This window comes from Synchiropus splendidus, chromosome 6 (assembly GCF_027744825.2).
Source record: "Synchiropus splendidus isolate RoL2022-P1 chromosome 6, RoL_Sspl_1.0, whole genome shotgun sequence".
Taxonomy (NCBI): Eukaryota; Metazoa; Chordata; class Actinopteri; order Syngnathiformes; family Callionymidae; genus Synchiropus; species Synchiropus splendidus.
Genome location: NC_071339.1, coordinates 23,301,818 through 23,321,517, shown reverse-complemented (window position 1 = coordinate 23,321,517; position 19,700 = coordinate 23,301,818). Strand labels below are relative to the sequence as shown.

At 42.9% G+C, this 19,700-nt stretch overlaps 2 protein-coding genes across 22 annotated transcripts in view; both read left to right on the top strand.

The window, feature by feature from the left end:
- Positions 1–8,877, top strand: part of LOC128761254 (eukaryotic translation initiation factor 4 gamma 3-like) — a 45,270-nt gene extending 36,393 nt beyond the window's left edge. For 16 of the 20 annotated variants that reach the window (XM_053869439.1, XM_053869438.1, XM_053869435.1 and 13 more), the window contains 14 exons: positions 238–376; positions 469–581; positions 1,626–1,716; positions 1,797–1,911; positions 1,988–2,202; positions 2,276–2,379; positions 3,342–3,514; positions 3,640–3,765; positions 3,886–3,967; positions 4,520–4,618; positions 4,817–4,963; positions 7,431–7,512; positions 7,603–7,749; positions 7,918–8,877. In XM_053869439.1, coding sequence (XP_053725414.1) covers positions 238–376; positions 469–581; positions 1,626–1,716; positions 1,797–1,911; positions 1,988–2,202; positions 2,276–2,379; positions 3,342–3,514; positions 3,640–3,765; positions 3,886–3,967; positions 4,520–4,618; positions 4,817–4,963; positions 7,431–7,512; positions 7,603–7,749; positions 7,918–8,099 — 1,815 coding nt within the window. In that variant the 3' untranslated portion in view covers positions 8,100–8,877. The remainder of the gene's footprint in view (positions 1–237; positions 377–468; positions 582–1,625; positions 1,717–1,796; positions 1,912–1,987; positions 2,203–2,275; positions 2,380–3,341; positions 3,515–3,639; positions 3,766–3,885; positions 3,968–4,519; positions 4,619–4,816; positions 4,964–7,430; positions 7,513–7,602; positions 7,750–7,917) is intronic. The other 4 variants (XM_053869440.1, XM_053869441.1, XM_053869442.1 and 1 more) reach the window with 1 other exon arrangement.
- Positions 8,878–10,464: 1,587 nt separating this feature from the next.
- On the top strand, positions 10,465–17,996 carry hp1bp3 (heterochromatin protein 1, binding protein 3). Of its 2 annotated transcripts, XM_053869445.1 has the most exons (13): positions 10,465–10,623; positions 11,040–11,125; positions 12,568–12,745; positions 13,611–13,673; positions 13,777–13,933; positions 14,005–14,148; positions 14,207–14,266; positions 14,381–14,520; positions 15,160–15,250; positions 15,310–15,469; positions 15,915–16,026; positions 16,128–16,280; positions 16,713–17,996. In XM_053869445.1, exons 2-13 carry the CDS (start codon positions 11,056–11,058, stop codon positions 17,191–17,193), a joined length of 1,809 nt encoding a protein of 602 aa, XP_053725420.1. In that variant the 5' UTR covers positions 10,465–10,623; positions 11,040–11,055; the 3' UTR covers positions 17,194–17,996. The 2 variants fall into 2 exon arrangements, with proteins under 2 accessions (XP_053725420.1, XP_053725421.1); XM_053869446.1 differs by lacking the exon at positions 13,611–13,673 and having other exon boundaries at positions 16,713–17,993.
- The last annotated feature ends 1,704 nt before the right edge of the window (positions 17,997–19,700 follow it).

Here is a 19,700-nt window from a genome sequence, read left to right as displayed (position 1 = left end):
TTCATGTTCTTTTCCCCCGAAAATATACATTACATTTTGCATCACAGCATGGAACTTGACTTTTTATTCATGGTAATTTTAAACAGTGTCTATGCTGTTCACTCAATTCTTCAAATTAGGATTCATCACTGGCTGTGAGTCCCTGTATGGTAAATTAGCGATTGAACTCCCTAGCGAGGGATTGGAAAGATGTACTGAAATGTGTGGCCATCATGAACAACTTAATGGTTTCCACAGCACAACTGGGTGTCCAGACGAGCCGATCAAGGCCCAAAAACCATCGAGCAGATCCACAAAGAAGCAAAAATTGAAGAGCAGGAGGAGCAAAGGAAAGTGCAGCAGCAGCTTCTCTTCAAGGACAGCAAGCGACGACCGGGTCAGAGAGGAAGTCCAAATCCTCTTCAGGATTCACATGTCTGTGATTCACCATCATCTGATCGAAATGTTCTCTTTGTTTTCTCTCTGCAGATCCTCGAGACCAGAGGGATCAGCGTGTGCAGCGGGAAGAGACCTGGAACACTGTGCCCATGACCAAGAACAGCAGGACTATTGACCCTAACAAAATCCCTAAAATCTCAAAGGTAAGTAGTGATGGGATCAGAATTTTTAGAAAGAAGAGCTGTACATGAGCCACAATCTTAATAAGCATCATCAAACCTTCTGCACCTCATAGAAAAGATATTGTACCCACTTCAATAAAAATGATACTCCTGGTTATTATACATGGATTTTTTTTTCTAATGTATGACCCCAGGTTTTATGTAATGAGAGGCATTTGTAGAATTTGCAGAAGCATAAAGGGGCTTATTGATAAACAAAATCATCAACAATTTGTTTTCCGTTTCATACAGTCTTTGCTTTTTTTGTAAGGAACAATAGAGCAGATTTTTCCCAAACCAACTTGTACAAATGCAGATTTATTATTTAGACTAGAAAGGAAACAGCCATGTGAGTTATGCTGGCCACTAGTACTTTAAATTGTTATGTTTAGCTCAAAGGTTTACACCAGAATGCTGCTTTAGTACAGAGTGTCCCCACTGCGAGTTTTTGCTGGACTCAGCCATCAACAATGCTCTTGTGTACTCATCTGCTCTGTCTTGCGTTCCTCAGTGGAATACAGCGCCTCTCACTGTTTGTGTAGAGTAATGTTATTTTAGACAGCAATTCCGGAGCTCCCCCTGTCGGTTACATCGGAAAGTTTTTAATTGTATTCGCAGCCATATTCTTGAGATCTATTTATTGATTCAAATGGCATGACAAAACGTAAAGCATGTTCTGTGGACATATAAGTCTGATTCTGAAACCAAAGCACACAGGTATATGTTCTTACATGTTGTGCTACCAGAGCAATCAGTTTCTATAATAGTTTTGTTAATGTAATCAATCTTTTGTCCAAAGCTGTTTGAGGCAATAGACTACACAGTGCGTACACAGGCTTTATTTTTTAGAAAAATATACATGTCTGCAAAAACATAGAAGACCAAATACTAATATCATCTTTGAACCTTTGCATTACTGTTCCTCTTTTTTTGCTGCCAATTCTATCATTCTCTATTGCTTCTTTTAAGTGCTCACTGCTGGAACTTTGGCAGTGTGATCTCTGACAGTGTGAACTTTTTCTGCAGCCTCAGATGGATGAGAAGATCCAGCTCGGACCACGGGCTCAAGTCACATGGGTAAAGGGCAGCAGTGGCGGGGCCAAAGCCAGTGACTCAGGTAAGTCCTGTGCTGCATCTTATCTAGAATACTCATGCTTTTTTCCCCTGTTCACTCTGATTTATTTTTTTTCTTCACAGCAGAATTGTCCAGGACGGGCAGTAGCCTGAACCGATACTCTGCTCTCCAGGCTTCTCAACTCCCCTCAACTCCTCCTCAGAACCAGGACTTTGATTCAAGGAGAACTCTAGGAAGGTACAGCTGGGTCAAACTATCAAGCCTAGAATTTTCACGAAGGAAGATTATTAATTTGTGACATTTTCCCACTAAGCACTCGCAACAGTGCACCAAGAGAGCGCAGCGAGAAGCCGCTGATCGCTGCATCGCCATCTTCACGGCAGGTCTCTTTTATGAGAGGCGACAATTTGAAAGAGCTGGTGGAGAATCAATCACCTGAGGTGCAGCGAAGAGACCGGGAGCTCGCTGAGCCACGCAGACCAAGTGTTACTGAAGAGAAAACTGAATTTGAGCGGAGCACATTGTCAGGTGATTTTTAAAAAATGATAAAGTCATTCGTCCTCATGAATAATTCCCAACTGCTGATTGTGTTTAAACGCAGAAGTGTTGGCGCAGACTCCAGGTCGACCTGTGCTTTCAGAGGAGGAGATCCTGAGAAAGTCGAAATCCATCATTGATGAGTTTCTCCACATTAATGATTACAAGGTACCTACCTACTTTTTTTTTTTTTTTTGAACAATGACCATTATTAGCATTAGCATCATTAGCTTTTAGCAGTTTAGCCCCAGCTTCCCAGTGGTGCTATTTTTACAAATAGGTTATGCGTCCATCTGTCAGTCTATTTGCAGCTCAACAAAGTTACTTGATCAATGAAACTTTCAGGAAATGTCGGTAATGGGATGCGGGACAGATGTTTACATTTTGGTGTTGGTAAATCGTATTTCAAATCCTAAACTGTGTATTAAGATATTAATATAGAAAAAATGTCAATTGGAAATTAGCTGCTTAGTGGAGGTCTACACTCTCTAATTTCATTTCAAAAGCAGAAAACAAAAGGGTTTTATCTGACTGGAAAAAAAAACTCAGAGAACCCAGAAATTCCTAGTTACGCTCCCTGGATATGTCATCTTTTTTCCAAGATGCCTTCCTTGAATGAAAACAGGAAGTAGAAGTTTTGAATCACTAAATACACAAATTTTCTTCTTTATCTGGTGGGTTTTGTAGTTGCAAACTGGCCATGTGTTTGTGTTGTTCAAGACAGTGCTAATACCAGGCGTGCATGAAATTAGCTTTCGTGGACACTGCCATCTTGTTTGTCTCACATCAATAACTGGAGCGTGCTGAACTCGGCTGGAATTCCCAGCTCTGATTTCCAACTGTGGAGGTCACTAGAACAGTCGCCGCTACTGCTTCCAGTCATGAATTGTTTTCCGAGTAGATTGTGGGCCTCTGAAAAGTGAACAGTTTACCATAAATTAAAAGAGATGAGCCTATGATAGAGGAGATGGGTTCCATCTAATTTGTTGCTAATAAGACAAACACGTCTATTTCAGATAAGCACAATAAATTGTTATTGAAAAACAATTTGGGCTACAAAGCATTAAACATGTTGGATCTCCTTGGTCTCGTGATATGATAAATGTATGATCAAACTTTCCTCTGTGCAGGAAGCAGTTCTGTGTGTGGATGAGCTGGATTTAGGGCCCCAGCTGCACTTTTTTGTACAAGTTGGTGTGGAGTCAACCCTGGAGCGCAGTCAGATGGCACGGGACCACTTGGGTCAACTCTTCTTCCAATTGGTGCAGAAGGGAATCCTGCCCAAGTCCCAGTTCTACAAAGGGTGTGTTTTGATTTCTTTTTCTTAACCTTGTCAGTATAATCTTGTGATACATGTAGCTAATTTGATTTCATGCTCTGACACCCATAAAGCTAGACCATTATTTTTACGATTCCCATTCCGTTTAGTTTCTCTGAGACGCTGGAGCAGGCGGACGAGATGGCCATCGACATTCCTCATATCTGGTTGTACCTGGCAGAGCTACTCAGCCCGGTGTTAAAAGATGGATGCTTCTCTATGAGAGAGCTCTTTAGGTATCAACTTCTTTGTTTCAACTACAACTAAGTTTTGCCAGTGAGATTTTTTTTTTGCCATGTAACACTGATGTTTTCATTCTGCCATCTGCTTGAATGTGACTGTCCTTTTGTTCACAGTGAATTAAGCAAACCTTTGCTTCCTGTTGGAAGAGCTGGAATCTTAATTTCCGAAATATTGCACATACTATGCAAACAAATGGTGAGAAAGGTTTTTGTTAATTTTACATGCCAACACAACCCAGCTGGCAGTACTTTGAAATGGCAGCACGCAGAGTTAGCGTATCTTAAACTGGATTTGGAAATAAAATTAAACAAAAATGTCGATTCCTAAATGTCTATTTTCACAATTTTTTATTGCAATTGATCCAATAATTGTGTTTTTTATTAATGAAATGACTAAGCAGTGTCTCAAAATTACTGAAAAATGTGCACTAATATAGCGTTAGCATTTATTGCTTGAATGGCACATCATGTTCCGCTTTATTGCATGATAGTAATGTTGTACGCAATGTTTAAAAACAGTTTTGCCATGTCTTTAACCCACAAATCCTTGTTGAGAAAAGTGTAGTCGTTCTCTTTGTTTTTCACAACACATTGAAAAGCTTATAAAAGTGATTATCTATGGTATGATTAAAATACAGTATGAGTTCAAAAAAAACAAATAATGCAATGCATTTAAATGGCTTCAGAAGCATGTTTTCTTCTGAACCAATAAGGTTTCAGGTCATTTACTGTTACCTGGTCTGTGCAGAGCCATAGGACTGTGGGTTCTTTATGGAGAGAATCCAGCCTCAGCTGGTCCGACTTCCTACCTGAGGGAGAAGATGTTCAGGCTTTTATCTCAAAGCAGGTTGGTGAGAATGTAAATAAAATGTACACAATGAAATTGTATCGAATTGATTCAAGTCTAAGGGTTTCTTCTGTCTTCAAGGTTTTGATTTTAAATCTATATATATCCTGTTAATGGTGTGAGACATTTAAGTGTGTTTGGTGGTGAAAATGCACCAGTTTTACCTACTATTGTTTTTCTTTTCCTTGGTGCAAACAGAAATTGCAGTCCATCTTGTCGGACAGCTCCAGCACCGAGACAACCTTGATAAGAAGAGTTCTGTCTCCTGAGGAGCTCAGCTGCCAGCTGGAGAGACTCCTCCTAGAGGAAATGGCCAGTGACGAGCAGATCTTTGACTGGGTAGAGGTACGAGTCACACCCACAGTCGTCCAAACTCCAATCTGTCCAACTTATCTCACTGGACAGTTTATGGACACTCAAACTCTTGCCAGACACATGCTAAGGAGACATATATGAGCACACAAACAATTTAGCGAAGGCGCACCGTCTGTTTTAGCGAAGATTTAAGGATTTTAAGTGCGCCTTATAGTCGTGAAATACGGTATATTTAGCTGGGAGTTATATTCAGTGTTCTTGATTGAAACATGTCTGTGTCCTACAGCAAGTATTCAGACTTTTATAAGAGTTCGATGGAAACGTGTGCGGCCTGGAAACTTCACCTTGTTAAGTAAATGGAAATTTGCTTGGTAATGATGATGATAATAATAATTAGGACACAGTACACACATATAGGCTTTTATTTAGCGTTTCACCTTCACCTTCACCTTCTTCTGCCGCTTATCCGGGGTCGGGTCGCGGAGGCAGCATTCGGAGCAGGGAAGCCCAAACTTCCCGGTCCGCACAAACCTCCTCCAGCTCTTCCCGGGGGATCCCGAGGCGTTCCCAGGCCAGACCAGAGACATAATCTCTCCAGCGAGTCCTGGGTCTTCCCCGGGGTCTCCTCCCGGTAGGACATGCCCGGAACACCTCCCCAGGGAGGCGTCCAGGGGGCATCCGGATCAGATGCCCGAGCCACCTCAGCTGGTTCCTCTCGATGTGGAGGAGCAGCGGCTCCACCCCGAGCTCCTCCCGGATGACCGAACTCCTCACCCTATCTCTAAGGGTGCGCTCAGCCACCCTGCGGAGGAAACTCATCTCAGCCGCTTGTATCCGCGATCTCATCCTTTCGGTCACTACCCAAAGCTCGTGACCATAGGTGAGGGTGGGAACGTAGATCGATCGGTAAATCGAGAGCTTCGTCTTGTGACTCAGCTCTCTCTTCACCACGACGGTCCGATACAGCGACCGCATCACTGCTGCCGCTGCACCAACCCGTCTATCAATCTCACGCTCCCTTTTTCCCTCACTCGAGAACAAGACCCCGAGATACTTAAACTCCGCCACTTGAGGCAAGAACTCTCCACCAACCTGGAGAGAGCAAACCACCGTGTTCCGGTCGAGAACCATGGCCTCAGACTTGGAGGTGCTGATCCTCATCCCGGCCGCTTCACACTCGGCTGCAAACCGACCCAGCGCATGCTGAAGGTCCCGGCCCGATGAGGCCAGCAGGACAACATCGTCCGCAAATAGCAGAGATGAAATTCTGTGGTCCCCGAACCGGATCCCCTCCGACCCCTGGCTACGCCTAGAAATTCTGTCCATAAAAGTGATGAACAGAGCCAGTGACAAAGGGCAGCCCTGGCGGAGACCAACATGCACCGGGAACAGGTCTGATTTACTGCCGGCAATGCGAACCATGCTCCTGCTCCGGTCATACAAGGAGCGGACAACCCCTAGCAGAGGGTCCCGCACCCCATATTCCCGGAGCACCCCCCACAGGACATCGCGAGGGACACGGTCGAACGCCTTCTCCAAATCCACAAAGCACATGTGGACTGGTTGGGCGAACTCCCATGAACCCTCGAGCACCCGATGGAGGGTATAGAGCTGGTCCAGTGTTCCACGACCGGGACGAAAACCACACTGTTCCTCCTGGATCCGAGGTTCGACTATTGGCCGAAGTCTCCTCTCTAGTACCCTGGAATAGACCTTTCCAGGGAGGCTGAGGAGTGTGATCCCCCTATAGTTGGAACACACCCTCCGGTCCCCCTTCTTAAACAGGGGGACCACCACCCCGGTCTGCCAATCCAGAGGCACTGTCCTCGACTGCCACGCGATGTTGCAGAGACGTGTCAGCCACGACAGCCCTACAACATCCAGGGACTTCAGATACTCCGGACGGATCTCATCCACTCCCGGTGCCCTACCACCGAGGAGCTTACGAACAACCTCGGTGACTTCGGCCCGGGTGATGAGAGAGCCATCCGAGTCCTCAGTCCCCGCTTCCTGAGTGGAAGACGTGACGACGGGATTGAGGAGACCCTCGAAGTATTCTTTCCACCGCCCGACAACATCACCAGTCGAAGTCAGCAGTCTCCCACCCTCGCTGTAAACAGCACTGGTGAGGCACTGCTTCCCCCTTCTGAGGCGACGGACGGTATTTAGCGTTTCACTTACTGTAATGTCTCGCAGGGGAGCATGCCCTCACACTCCCATAGGGAGTCTTGCATATCATTTCTAAGAGCCATTAATCATAACTCCAATAACTTTGAATGGAAATACCACGTTCCCGTCTCTCCCCTTTCAGATTGTGAAATGTTGAAGATGAAGAGGTTGAAACAGACTAGGGAGTCCAGGCTGTAGATGTCCTTACTGTCCTGATCCAGCGCCATTTTGTCAATATATAAAATCAGGCCACTCCAGTTATTACGTCACTCATCTGTGTTCTCTCCTTCTTAAGGCTTAAAGAAACTGGATTTGTGTTGTCTTTCAGGCAAACCTGGACGAATCTCAGACCAGCACGTCTCCCTTCCTGAGGGCTTTGATGACAGCCGTGTGTAAAGCTGCAGTAAAAGGTAATTACTACAGCTGGGAGATTCAAATGCAACGTTTAAAACATAACAGCTTTTGTGACATTAACGCCACAACTCGCCTCAACCATGCAGATGAAAACACCAACTGTCGGGTGGACACGGCTATCATCCAGAGAAGATTGCCCGTATTACTCAAGTACCTTAACTCAGACACTGAGCGACAGCTGCAAGCACTTTATGCACTTCAGGCACTGATAGTTTCCCTCGATCAACCTCCAAGTAAGTCCTGTGTCTGGCTGACATTCCGTCACTCAAACGCCCAAAAATGAGTTTTTAAAATTCCTCCGAATAGGGAGAGAACTTGTGTGTTTGCCTGTACTTTCAACATCCACCATCCCATTTAAGTGTCTCTGCTGATGCAAATCTGTCTATCGTTCTGTCCGATAGATCTTCTCCGGATGTTCTTTGACTGTCTGTATGATGAGGACGTAATTTCGGAGGATGCTTTCTACAAGTGGGAATCGAGCAAGGACCCCGCGGAACAGCAGGGCAAAGGTGTTGCTCTTAAATCAGTGACGGCGTTCTTCACTTGGCTGCGGGAGGCCGAGGAGGAATCGGAGGACAATTGATGAGCACCCGGCCCCTGGAACTCCATAGTACAACTTCATTTTTAGATCTGAACAAACATTCAAAATGGATGTGCAGGCAGGACGACTTGTTTACGGCTGGAATTTTTTTGGGTTCTGCGGTACGGTTCTGAAACTTGCCACCATTTTGAGTTTGAATTCCAATGGCGGAAGCACTAAAAACCTGTATTATACATAGAAAATATTTTTGTTTTAAAATTTAACTTTTTTGTTACTTTTTAAGAAAAGGCTTAAAAATACATAGGTTATGAACTGTTTAATTTATTATTTTTTTAAGGACTGCAAAAATGGAAAACGACAACAGAATAACAATATAATAATTATAATAACAAAATATTAATTATAAATAAATAGCCTCCCTGGATTCTACACTGTTTGGTTTAAAACAGGGTACCACAAGTTTATTTTGGGATGAAGGGGAAGCTGATACAAAAAAAAAAAAAAAAAAAAGGAGTGGATGCACAGAGACTGTTGATATTGTATGATGTTTGGGATCAGAGGCTCTGTTCTGATATTATCCCAGAAGTGATCCATCAGCCTTGGCTTGCTCTTCTGTACATACACCTCTGGAGAGGTAAACGTATGCATTCACCGAGGCGATGCAAGCCACCACAGAACTGTCCTGCACAGACTGACCAGGCGAACACGATGTAATGTGCAAAATACAAAAAAAATGGAAAAAAAAGCAACTGGCCAAGGATGCTGATCTCGTAATCGCTTGTAACACTTCAGACCTACAGAACCGACTAAAGCTTGTAAATACATTAAAGACAAAAGGTATTTAAAAATGCTGATTCTTCTGATGTGAACTTCATCAGCTGGTGTTCAGATTTAATGAATGTTCTCTGTCCACAGCTTCCTTTGAGAAGACCAATTGCTAGCATTAGCACACTGACCTCATGCCCTGACTGTTTTTATATCCCCCGAAATGCCTCAAGAAGTCTAAAGTGGTTGTGGAGCACCTGTGAGTGAAGGCTGACCGACGGGCACGCATTTCTGTGGTTGATACTGGACTGTCATCGGACGCCATCACCACGTGCAGAAATGTGGTGCTGCAGAACCGTTGCAGTGCTCATGTTGACCGACGGTATTCAGCCATGCAGCAGTGTATGAGTGAGCGTCAGAATGCAGGCAGCTGATCTGTTTTCTGTTCCTGGTCGCAGCTTTCTAGCCAAATATACAAGTGTCGGTTACTTTTGTTATTATTTATTTTTATTATTTCTTTACTATTTGCCATTTATTTTTATTTCTTCACCATTTAATAGTGTGTTGTACTCAGTGGTCTTCAAAGTTTTAATCACAATGCACACCTGCAACGACAAAGAAAGGTACCATAGAAAACAGTCATGTAATAGCATGGCTCTTATTACTCGATTAATGCAAATGTGTTGTGTTATAACTTAAACCATTTGCAATACTTGCTGGGCTAAAGTACATTAACATTACTTTAGAATTTTACAACTCACCCTTGTTTGTGATTTTTCTTTTGCTCTGTTTGTAGTGCACTTATGGTGGTATGGCAATGGTATGGTAAGAGACGTCATGGACACCATGTATGGTACCCCATGGTAACAACCAGTGTTTTCTACGATTGTAGAAGATCTGTTTGAGATGTAGCTTACAGGGCAGTCTCCGCTTCAAGACATGAACGTGTTCGAAATTACAAGGGGACCACTCATGGTATGATTTAGAAACCTTTTTTATGTGGTTTGTTACAGGATATGCAAGGTGTATGTTTTCTTTCATCTAGACAAGCTAGAAGACAGAGAGGTGGAGACACTGTGATTATTTAAGTATAAAAACAAAATAGACTAGTTTTAAATTAAGTTTTTAAATGCATCATACATTTCTTTAACATAGTGCCATTGGGCTGTTGCCCTCCCAATTGGCAGGAATGCATTTAACTTTTTACAACAGCTACTTTTGATTACTGATAAAATATTCTATTTGACATTGTGCATCAAAGTTCCCATCTAAATAAGCACACTGCAACATGTCAAGGGAGAAATATGCCGTTTTTTTCCCCTTGATTCAATCACATTAAAAAAAAACTGAAACAATGTGCATTGTACTGCATTGACTGTATAAGAGCAATGACTTGATAGCTACATTTCCCATGACGCCAAGTCATTAATCATTGTTATCCTCCATCCAGACTTGTAGTCCTGATAGTGGGCTGGTCGAATTTATTTATTTTTAAAGCCTTCTAGATTTGTCTATTTGAGGTGATGTTTTGGCGTATTTTAGACAGTGCTTAATGTTTATGTGGGGATTCCGGTGTTAACCTTTGTACATGACGGCGGACTGCGATGTCACCGTTTCAAACAAAAACAAAAGATACGCCAACCGTGAACGACGTCCGCCATGACAGCTGCGCCCGTACGTTTGGCATTGATGACGTGACGTAGCAGCGGTCCGAGTGGGGCGGGGCTTGTAAACAAATCGAAATAAAGGGTCGTGCAGAGATAGTCGCAAGAGTAATTCCCTTTCTCTTGGACCAAAACAGGTAAGTTACGTTCGCACTTCGTCGAGTTGTTGATATACGTTGCACCCTTTGCTGTTCTAGTAGAACTGCAAGCGGGCAGGATTTTCCGTGGATGCAAGTGAAATGAATTTTATCTGCCGTGAGCGACGCCATCTCTGTGTCGGAACCGACGCACAAAATGGCGAAATTTTCTGCTCGACTGCCTTCGAAATCCTACAGAAAATGATACGTTTCAATTACATGACGTATTTAAGCAACTGAAATGCACAGAGACAGAATTCTATCATGGAACAAAAGCGCAGCCTTTTTTCTGCTGAAGGATATCGGGCCTGGATGAATGAAGTAGTAGTGTGTGTCAGCATGTAAAAGCGCCCCGGGAACGCTCACGTAAACGCCGTGCTGTTCCTTAATGTTGTGTTATTGTTTGTAATCTGCAGTGAGAGGTTTGGTGTGATGCCGATTCGCCGAGCAGCAGCGACTCCTAGTCAGGAGAAGCCCCCCACCGCTGCACCAGCAGAGAAAGGTGAGGCCACGGGTCGTCCACTATCCAAAACCAACGACGACCCGTGAACGCACCAGTGTCACAGATACGGATGGGAAGGACTAAGTTCTGTCAGCCACGTCCATTTCGAAAACGTTTCGTCAAAGTTTTTATATTACGAATAACTACTATGACACAATATAATAAGACACAAAACAGCGTTTTTTCGCTACCTTGCAATATCTTCTACATTCGTTGTAAATGGGGTTTTAAACTAAAGCCTGATTACATTGATTCACTGTTTACACATTAAACCAATGGAATTTTTAACATTCATACGTACATAGCCAGGGATGCAAGGAGTGCTGCAGCCTATCCCAGCGGTCATTACTATTTTCTACTGTTTTGTACAGTCAAAGTATCTAAAAGCAAAACTGGAATATTAAACACGTTGTGGTATTCCCTGAGGCATAATTGACAAAATGGCAACCTTTTCCAGAAACATTAACATATAATAATTGATGGTTTTAGAACTGGAGCTCCCTGTCAACTGTTTCATAGTTCATGCTTCAAACATGTTCCTGCATTATGTGTCATTATTTTAATATACTTGTTTAAAATGTGTGATGTCGGAGTATCACAATTGTGATGATTTAAGCAACTTTAGGTTACACAGAAATTCAAAATGGGTGCAAACAAAGGTATGCGATTAGTTGACGAATAAAAGCAATCGTTAGTTGCAGGCCCAGTAAATTACTAATAAATAATAAAGTGTTGAACTCTTTTGTTGTATATGATACTCTATCATGTTTATGATACATTGTCTTATTGATCTGACACCTTCCAACAAGAGGATTGTTCACGAGTGACAACTTCTGGACTAAACACATCAACTAGTTTTAGTTTTTCTTCTGCAGGTAGAGGGGAGTCCGAGTGACTGAAATTGTGTAATCTATCTTTAACACAAGAACCTCCAATGATTGTACTTTATTAGTCATTGATTTTTTTTTTATTCTGGAAAATCTAAAGTTCACTCAAGACTTCAACCTTTTCTTTGTAATAGCTGCTCAAACGAGGCCTGTAAGGTCAAACTTGGGTGGAGTGCTGCTCAGGGGATGCATGAGGTCTGAGTAAAACTGATCTTCTCACAGCATTTATGTATTTTTTTAAGTATTTGTAACTAGTTTAACCCTAAATATAACTTGCAAAAGTACATCTGTTTTCAGACGTATTTTCTGTTTTTCCTTCGTTTGATTTATATTGAAATGAAATGTACACTAAATATAATAATACACATTATATCAAGCACATAGCAACATGTAAAGCATTCCCCTCTTATGCCTTCTATCTTTTGGAACTTCACAGTCCCCTTGTGTGCCCTTTTGGAAATGTTATTGCCCACCTCTGAACTATGCCTTAATTTTAAAGGATAAAATGTTGGTTGAGCTTGAAAGTACCAAACATTTGTTTGAATTCCACTATAGAGCCTGTGGCCGCTGCAGAGGAGTCACCCTCAACTGATGAGGAGCAGGCCGAACCTTCAGCAACAGCACCTGAAGGTGAGAAGAATGCAGAGGCGGGTGAGTCCAAGCCTGTAGAGAACGGCGAGAAGGCTGTTGATGGCGAGGGCGAGAAGGAAGGAGAAGCGACTGTGAAGAAAGGGTAAGCCTCAACCAGCAACAAGTCTCCAGCAAACCAAGATCACTGCGATATTTCACTCTGATAGCACTTTTATCTGTTTGACCTTACCTCTGCCGGATAACAGCAGCAGCACCTTAAATTTTTGCAGTGTTGCACCTCCATTTAGATGTCTCCTGTCCCTGTGAGTCTAGCAGGTTGTCGGGCCTCTTGAGTGTCTTTCTGCTCTGGTAGATGAATCAGTAGCCATTAGACACAAAATAACTGTCAACCAAACAAGTCCCTGCACCCAATTTCAAACGTGCTTCTACACACACTGAGCATGCTTCATGCAATTCATTCATGAATGAATTTTGATTGGCTTAAGGCTTTTATGTTCTACATCAGTGTTGCAGTTAATTCCAGATCTCTTATGGCCCAATACTGTAACATGTCAAGGGGATGCATGTTAACAAATAGTTTAAGATGCAATACATGCATACAATCGTTTTTTTTTTTAATCTCAGTGTCTCCTTTATCTTCACTGACTATTGACACAAACTTTTACGAGTGATTAATTTAGAGGAATAAACATAATTTTACATAAAACCAAACTCTTCATAAGTCAGTTATTTTCTGAAATCAATCAATCATTCAGAAATGTAAATGCCCACCATTTGTGGAAAATCCACTTTTTGCTTTTAATCACTCATCCTTCTACCCCAAAATTCTGAAAGGAATGCCAATCTGGTTTACACTCTGTCCACAGATGACGCTCTGCTCCTGTTTACACTCAGTTACAGAGCCTGAAGATTCATAGTCTTGATTACAGTGTACACCATGAAATTTGCCCTGGTCATTAAGACCGATGTTCTGAAACTTCATTTTGTCTTTCCGGTCCGTGACAAAGTGACAAATGCAAGGACTGCGAGGCGGGACAGTGCGCAACACACTGCTATGTTCTCCTACTAAGGTGAGGATGTGAGAACGATAAAGGGTGGCAACAATCATAGTGAAATATCGCTCCGTAGAAACCAGTCGCTTCACTGAACTTGTCCCGATCCTTCTGACAACAGGTTAAAGGACGGCTCCAAGTATGAGAAGGGCAAAGCCAAGAAGGTGAAAAGGACAATTCCTGCATGGGCTAGTGTCACTGCTAGCAAAAAGCTTCCTGTTACCAACTATGCAGGGACTCAGCACAAAGTGGATAACATCCTCATCGAGGCTGTGACGGTGTGTACAAGTCAATAGCACCCACTCTGTTGCTCATCTTGGTCTTCATCTGAAGTTTTTGCTTTTTGCAGTCTTGTACAGATAGATCTGGCATTTCATACCAATCGGTCATGAAGTTCATCCTGAAAAAATATCCTGGGATGGAGCTAGACAAGAAGAAGTTCCTCATTAAGAAGGCGATGAAGAAGCATCTGGAGAAGGGAACAATCAAGCAGGTATTTTGGAGAAAGACTGATGATCACTTTGAGTTTTTATACATGTCTCACTTCACAGCTGAAAGGAAAAGGCCTCTCTGGAACATTTACCATTGGGAAGCAGCCAACATCTACTAAAGTACGTCAAAGTTGTTTCATTTCCTTGGTTTTCTGTCTTGATTCTTTCTGTCAATAAGCGAGACAAATACAGATATCTTTCATCTGAGTTGTGGTTCTGTGGGGTTTGTTCCAGAAAACTGTACAGAAACAGGAGGCCCTGGGTGATGCTCTCCCCCTCATCATCACTCGCCTCTGTGAGCCCAAAGAAGCTTCCTACACCCTGATCAAGAAATACCTGGAGAAACACTTCCCTGATTTCAATATTGAGCGCAGGTGATCTTGGCTGTATAATCATTTTGAAGGTTTTGTTAAAAAAGAGTAACCAGCCTTAAGACTACTTTTTTTCGGGACCATCCAGATGACCGAGCAGCTGAGCCCAGAAGTGTTCTTCCCCCCGTATTTGTGAATCAATATTAGGGCTGCAACCAACGACTTTGATAGTCGAGTAGTCAGCATGTAACATGGAGGAGTTGATGAACACGCCACCATGTAGTAATAACAGTAAAAGTAATTAATATGGAAAACAGAAAGCTTTTATAGTGTTAAACATTGTTTTGAAACTTAATGTTTGACTTTAATAGTGCAAATGTGGTGTGAAGGGTATGTGACTTTTGGTGAAATGGTCCCATACTTTTTACGTTTTGGGTCATGCTGGTCCTGTGGCCTCGGCTTACTGTGTAGAGCATACATAGCTATTTGACTCATGAGTCGATCATAGTCAGCTGTGTCCAGGATGTTGCATCACTTATGAGTAATTAATAGTGCATTTTCTGTCTCTCTGAAATGAGTCACGATATTCAAGGTGATTGGCTTCTGCCTTCGCAGCCCAACCGGAGCAATCGTTAGACTAAAAAGTAAAATGGCTGGATGGACAACCATGCCACTTACCGCTTCTCTCTTGACCTACTTTAGGCCAGATGTTCTGAAGTCCGCTCTGGTGAAGGCAGTCGAGAAAGGACAACTGGAGCAGATCACTGGGAAAGGAGCCACAGGAACTTTCCAGGTGAGCTTCTAAATTGCTTTGTGAAGAAAAAATGCATAAATTCTGTTTCTGTCATACAGCTGAAGCGTAACAGCAACCAGGCGTCACAGAAGGCCGGGCCCTGGGACGACGCCCTCACTGCAGCCATCACAGCCATGAACGAACCTAAAACCTGCAGCACCACCTCACTGCGCAAATACCTGCTGGATTCCAACAAGGATGCCAAGGAGTATCAGCTAGGTGGGTGCTTCAGTCACAGCAGAGTTGTTAGAAAGGAGGATGAATTATTCACCAAGCAGGTAGAGCAAAAAGAAGCACCACCAATGGTAATGCAAGTGGAAAGCTTGGTGATGCGACTTGATGGGCAGTAAATTGTCCCAAAAGGCCATCTTCACTATCTGGTATCAGACAGAGGGTATCAGGTTATGTTTGTAAAAAGACATTGTGTAAATATGGGTGAGATTTTTATCAGCTGCACAGTGGCGGGAGGAAGCTCCTTGAAGTCTCATTTGCAGAGCCCACTAGCATGACATTCTCCTCTCTGTTGTCTTTGGGCTGCTGCTTTAATGAAACTTCACATTTTAAAAAACGAAAGTGCCACCTAGTGTGCACCGAAAATGAGGGTGCTGTGAAGTTCTTGTATTCTTTGTGTTGGATATAAATTTCACAACCTCTCCTTTTTCAGTGGCCAACTTGAGAAGGACCCTGACCAAGTGCAAAGTCCTTGGTTGGATGGAGCAGATCTCCGGGCATGGTTTTACTGGAACCTACCAGCTTTCCTTCCCCTTCTACCCGAGGTACAGCTGCTCAGAAGCGTAGTAGCCCAAGGACGAAGAGAAACACTCAAATCTTTCTAAAGTTCAAGCAGTTACATTTGAGTTTGTCGTCTCATCAATAGCCCCACTGTCCTGTACCCGGACAAGTTTAAAGATCCTCCGAAGAAAAACACCCCTGCCAAAAGGAGGAAAACATCTGACTCTTCAGATGAGGACGAAGAATCTGAAGAAGAAGAGGAGGAAGAGTCTGAAGATGAGGCTCCAGCTCGTAAGAAGTCAGTCTGAAATTGAGTTTTCCATCTGCATGATTCCAGTTAAGATCTAATCATCCACTCATTAAATCATCTCCTGTTGTTCAAAACCACCTTTTCTGACATTTGTTTCTGTCGCTGCAAATGTCAAACTCAGAGGACATGTAGTGGACCACAGTGAGAGTTTATTAAAGAAGAGGAGCTGGTAGAGCAGGGATGTCCAAACTGTTCCAGAAAGGGCCGCAGTGGTAGCAGGTTTTTGTTCCACCCAATCAAGTTTAACCAGTTAGGTGTCAGCTGAACCAAGCGGCACCAGACTGAAAATCAACTGAGTACAGTCTTCAGACACCCTATTGGTGAGGCTGTGTGCTTGTTGGGTTGGGTAAAAATCTGCGGCCCTGTTGCAGATGATCTGTTAAACAAACCCTCACAACTGTTTCTCCTTACTTTTTGCAGGCAAGTACAGAGAAGACCTCCCCCAAAAGCACGGCGTCCTCCTCCAGCCAAGAAACCTAAAAGCAAAGTTGTCCCCAGAAAGTCTCCAGCCAAGAAGGCAGTGGTCTCGCCCAGGAGGACGGCAGTCAAAAAGCCAGCGAAAGCCTCTCCAGTCAAAAAAGCGGCACCTGCGAGCAAGCCAAAATCTCCTGCTGTTAAAAAGATTGCGAAGCGACCTGCTGCCCGGGACGCGTCCTTGGATGAGTCTGTAGAGGTGAGGGAGACGCCTCGAAGAGGTAGCAAGCGTCCCAAGTACACTGATGAAGACGAGAACGAGTCCTCAGACGAACCTGAGGTAAAGGAGCCCCCGCGCAAGCAAACCAAGTCGCCTGCTAAAAAACAAGCACCCAAAAGCGGTTCCAAACCTGCAGAGTTGGCCCCTGCAGCCAAGAAAGGAGCAAAGGGCGCAAAGCAATCGGGTCGCAAAAGAGGGAGAAAGTGAGCACTATGAAGAACTGGGTCTCTGAGTTCTGTGCTCTATTTTTTTATTATTGTTTTCCCTGTTTAATGGGGCGGTAGTTCTTTTTTATTATTTCTATTGTAGAATTATCCTACCAGTACAGGTGACTGTGCACTGAGGTCCAAGATCTGTGTAGAAGAGCCCAGTCAAACCCAAGTGTGACACAACTGCCAGCACCAAGGAAAAAAAACACAGCGAGATTGGACTTTCTGTTACAAGTAGTGACATCTTTTTCTACTCACTCACTCTGTAGACGCTGGCAGCGCACACTGTACCATCCGTGCTCCATTTATGGTTTTAAAAAAGTCAAGCTTATGATTAATATTCAATGCATCGTGTTCTTAAGTTGTCCTGTGTTCAGAGATGAATTATGTATTAATTTAAAACCATTCAAGTCTCCCTTAAAATTTTGACCTGCAGGTAGTACCTAAAAGGTCAACAATAATTAAAACACTGTTGGTTTTTGGTTTAAAGTTTTTGTGTATGTGTCTTTGTAAACATACATTTTTTTCAGTTCCACACTGCTGTAATCAACTGCAGAAATGTGATGTAATTAAGAAAATGGAGGATAATAGTGGACATAACCCTGCATGCTTGTATTCTCTGTGTTGTTCAGCTTTTTTCAAGGTCATTAATAAAATGACTATATTTGTAGACTTGTTTTTTCTTGTCTTATATTTGTGAAAATTAGCAATTAATGGCCACGATTATGAACTAATTGTTGAGTTGTTTCAATGGGTGCATTCGGACACAGCCAGGCGGACGCAGCACCCATCGGCGCCGATTGGTGCGCTATGCATTGTGGGTAGTCAGGCTGTCCAGGGTTGCGCACTTCGGCTTTGCCGTCATCACTGATGCTGCCTGTCATCTGCCTGGCGGACCAGTGACATGAACCACTGCGCCAGCCTGACTTCCGCCTGGCTCCCAGTGCATGCTGGGATGGAGTGCCACCTGATTGGCTCTAGAGTTCGACAACAATCGGATGTTTTACGTTCTTCAGTCAAAGAGTTATTTGTAGATACAATGCCAAATACGATGACAATTGTAATCAGTGCATTGGAAAGCAATTGCAAAATTCCCATGAAATGTAAGTTTGAGTTATAGTTTAAAAATAAAATGATAATTTGAAGTTGTGAATATGACTTTTCTTATCATGTAAACATATGCTCTCACACAATATTCAAAGACATTTGTTTGTAAGCTCACAAATTGTAATAGCCCACAAGGTCTGTTTTGTTCCCTATTTTCATATCGTACGTGACAATCTTTGGAGGTGTGTACCACAAAACATTCGACAGTGATCTGGAGGTCTGTTGAAAATGATGGATAAGGGCCATGGTATCTCAATCTGTCTCTCATCATCACCAATGGGTTGGTCATTCCTGGCGTTCAGGTGTTCTAATCAAACCATGTCAAATGAGTTCCCTATTTCAGAAGCCCTCCTGTGGCTTGACAGTCACATTGATGAGTTTAAAAACATATACATACCTAGTACACTTTCTAGGCGTGTTGAGAAAGAGCCTAGTGCAGTGAGAAGATCAACTCTCAGAAAGATATGTGAACAGCCTCCAATGGTGTATCTAAGGAGTATGTGTGTGAGTTACTCATCCTACATACACAAATGCACTTACATGCAGACATAAAACGCAAAATCACACTGCAGCACTTCAATATATACACACAATACCATCCATACAATTTATTATTAATATTAGGATTACAATATGTTATTCATGGCCAAGGAGAGGCATGCAACATTAGGACTCTTATTTTGACTACCACCATTTGCTTAGAACCATTGAGACATTTCAAGTTGCGCTGATGCCTGAAGCTGTTCTTTCATTGGATCATTGCATCGTATTAATCAGCAATTAGAACCCTTGATAAGAAAAACAACTACTATAATGAACTTCGTTTGCTTGAGGTTTTCCATAGCACGTTAGTTTCACACCAGGCAGATGTGCAGCTTCCTATTGACCTGCTATCTAAGGAACTGACCAAACCTGCGTTATTTTGAGTAAACGTGATGGAGAAGGTCACTGTCAGCAAAGCAACAAAAGTCAGCAAGGAGACTGCTAAAGAATGAAGATGGGTGAGGAAAACATGGAAGTTTACTATGGAATAGGATGTTGCACATTGACTGTTTTAGAAGTGCATAACCTTTAGAAATGGGCAACAGATGATTCCAGACATGTACAAGATGTTGTGATTCTTGTTTGGTAATAAAATAGTTGACGTGCATTAAAGAGAATTGAATACAGTCGTTATAATTTACAATCTTTCACAAAGTAAAGATGGAGAACAGCCATAGAGCTGCACACATGTTCATCTTCCTGTATTCCTGTGTTCTGCACAGACAATAATTCGGCCTCCGGAGTTTTGGCACAAATCAGAGCTGCAGGTCACTATTGAGGTAAAGTACCTTCAACGCACCCAATTAATTGTGTGTGACCATTCTTAGTCCACACATTTTGCCGAGTTTTTTTTCC

What these genes read in the sequence shown, in the direction of transcription:
- hp1bp3 (XM_053869445.1), top strand. Translation starts at nt 11,056, where the DNA reads ATGCCGATTCGCCGAGCAGCAGCGACTCCTAGTCAGGAGAAGCCCCCC. An exon ending in TGCTATGTTCTCCTACTAAG is followed by an intron (nt 13,674 to 13,776) that starts GTGAGGATGTGA and finishes TTCTGACAACAG; the next exon opens with GTTAAAGGACGGCTCCAAGT. An exon ending in TGCCAAGGAGTATCAGCTAG is followed by an intron (nt 15,470 to 15,914) that starts GTGGGTGCTTCA and finishes CTCCTTTTTCAG; the next exon opens with TGGCCAACTTGAGAAGGACC.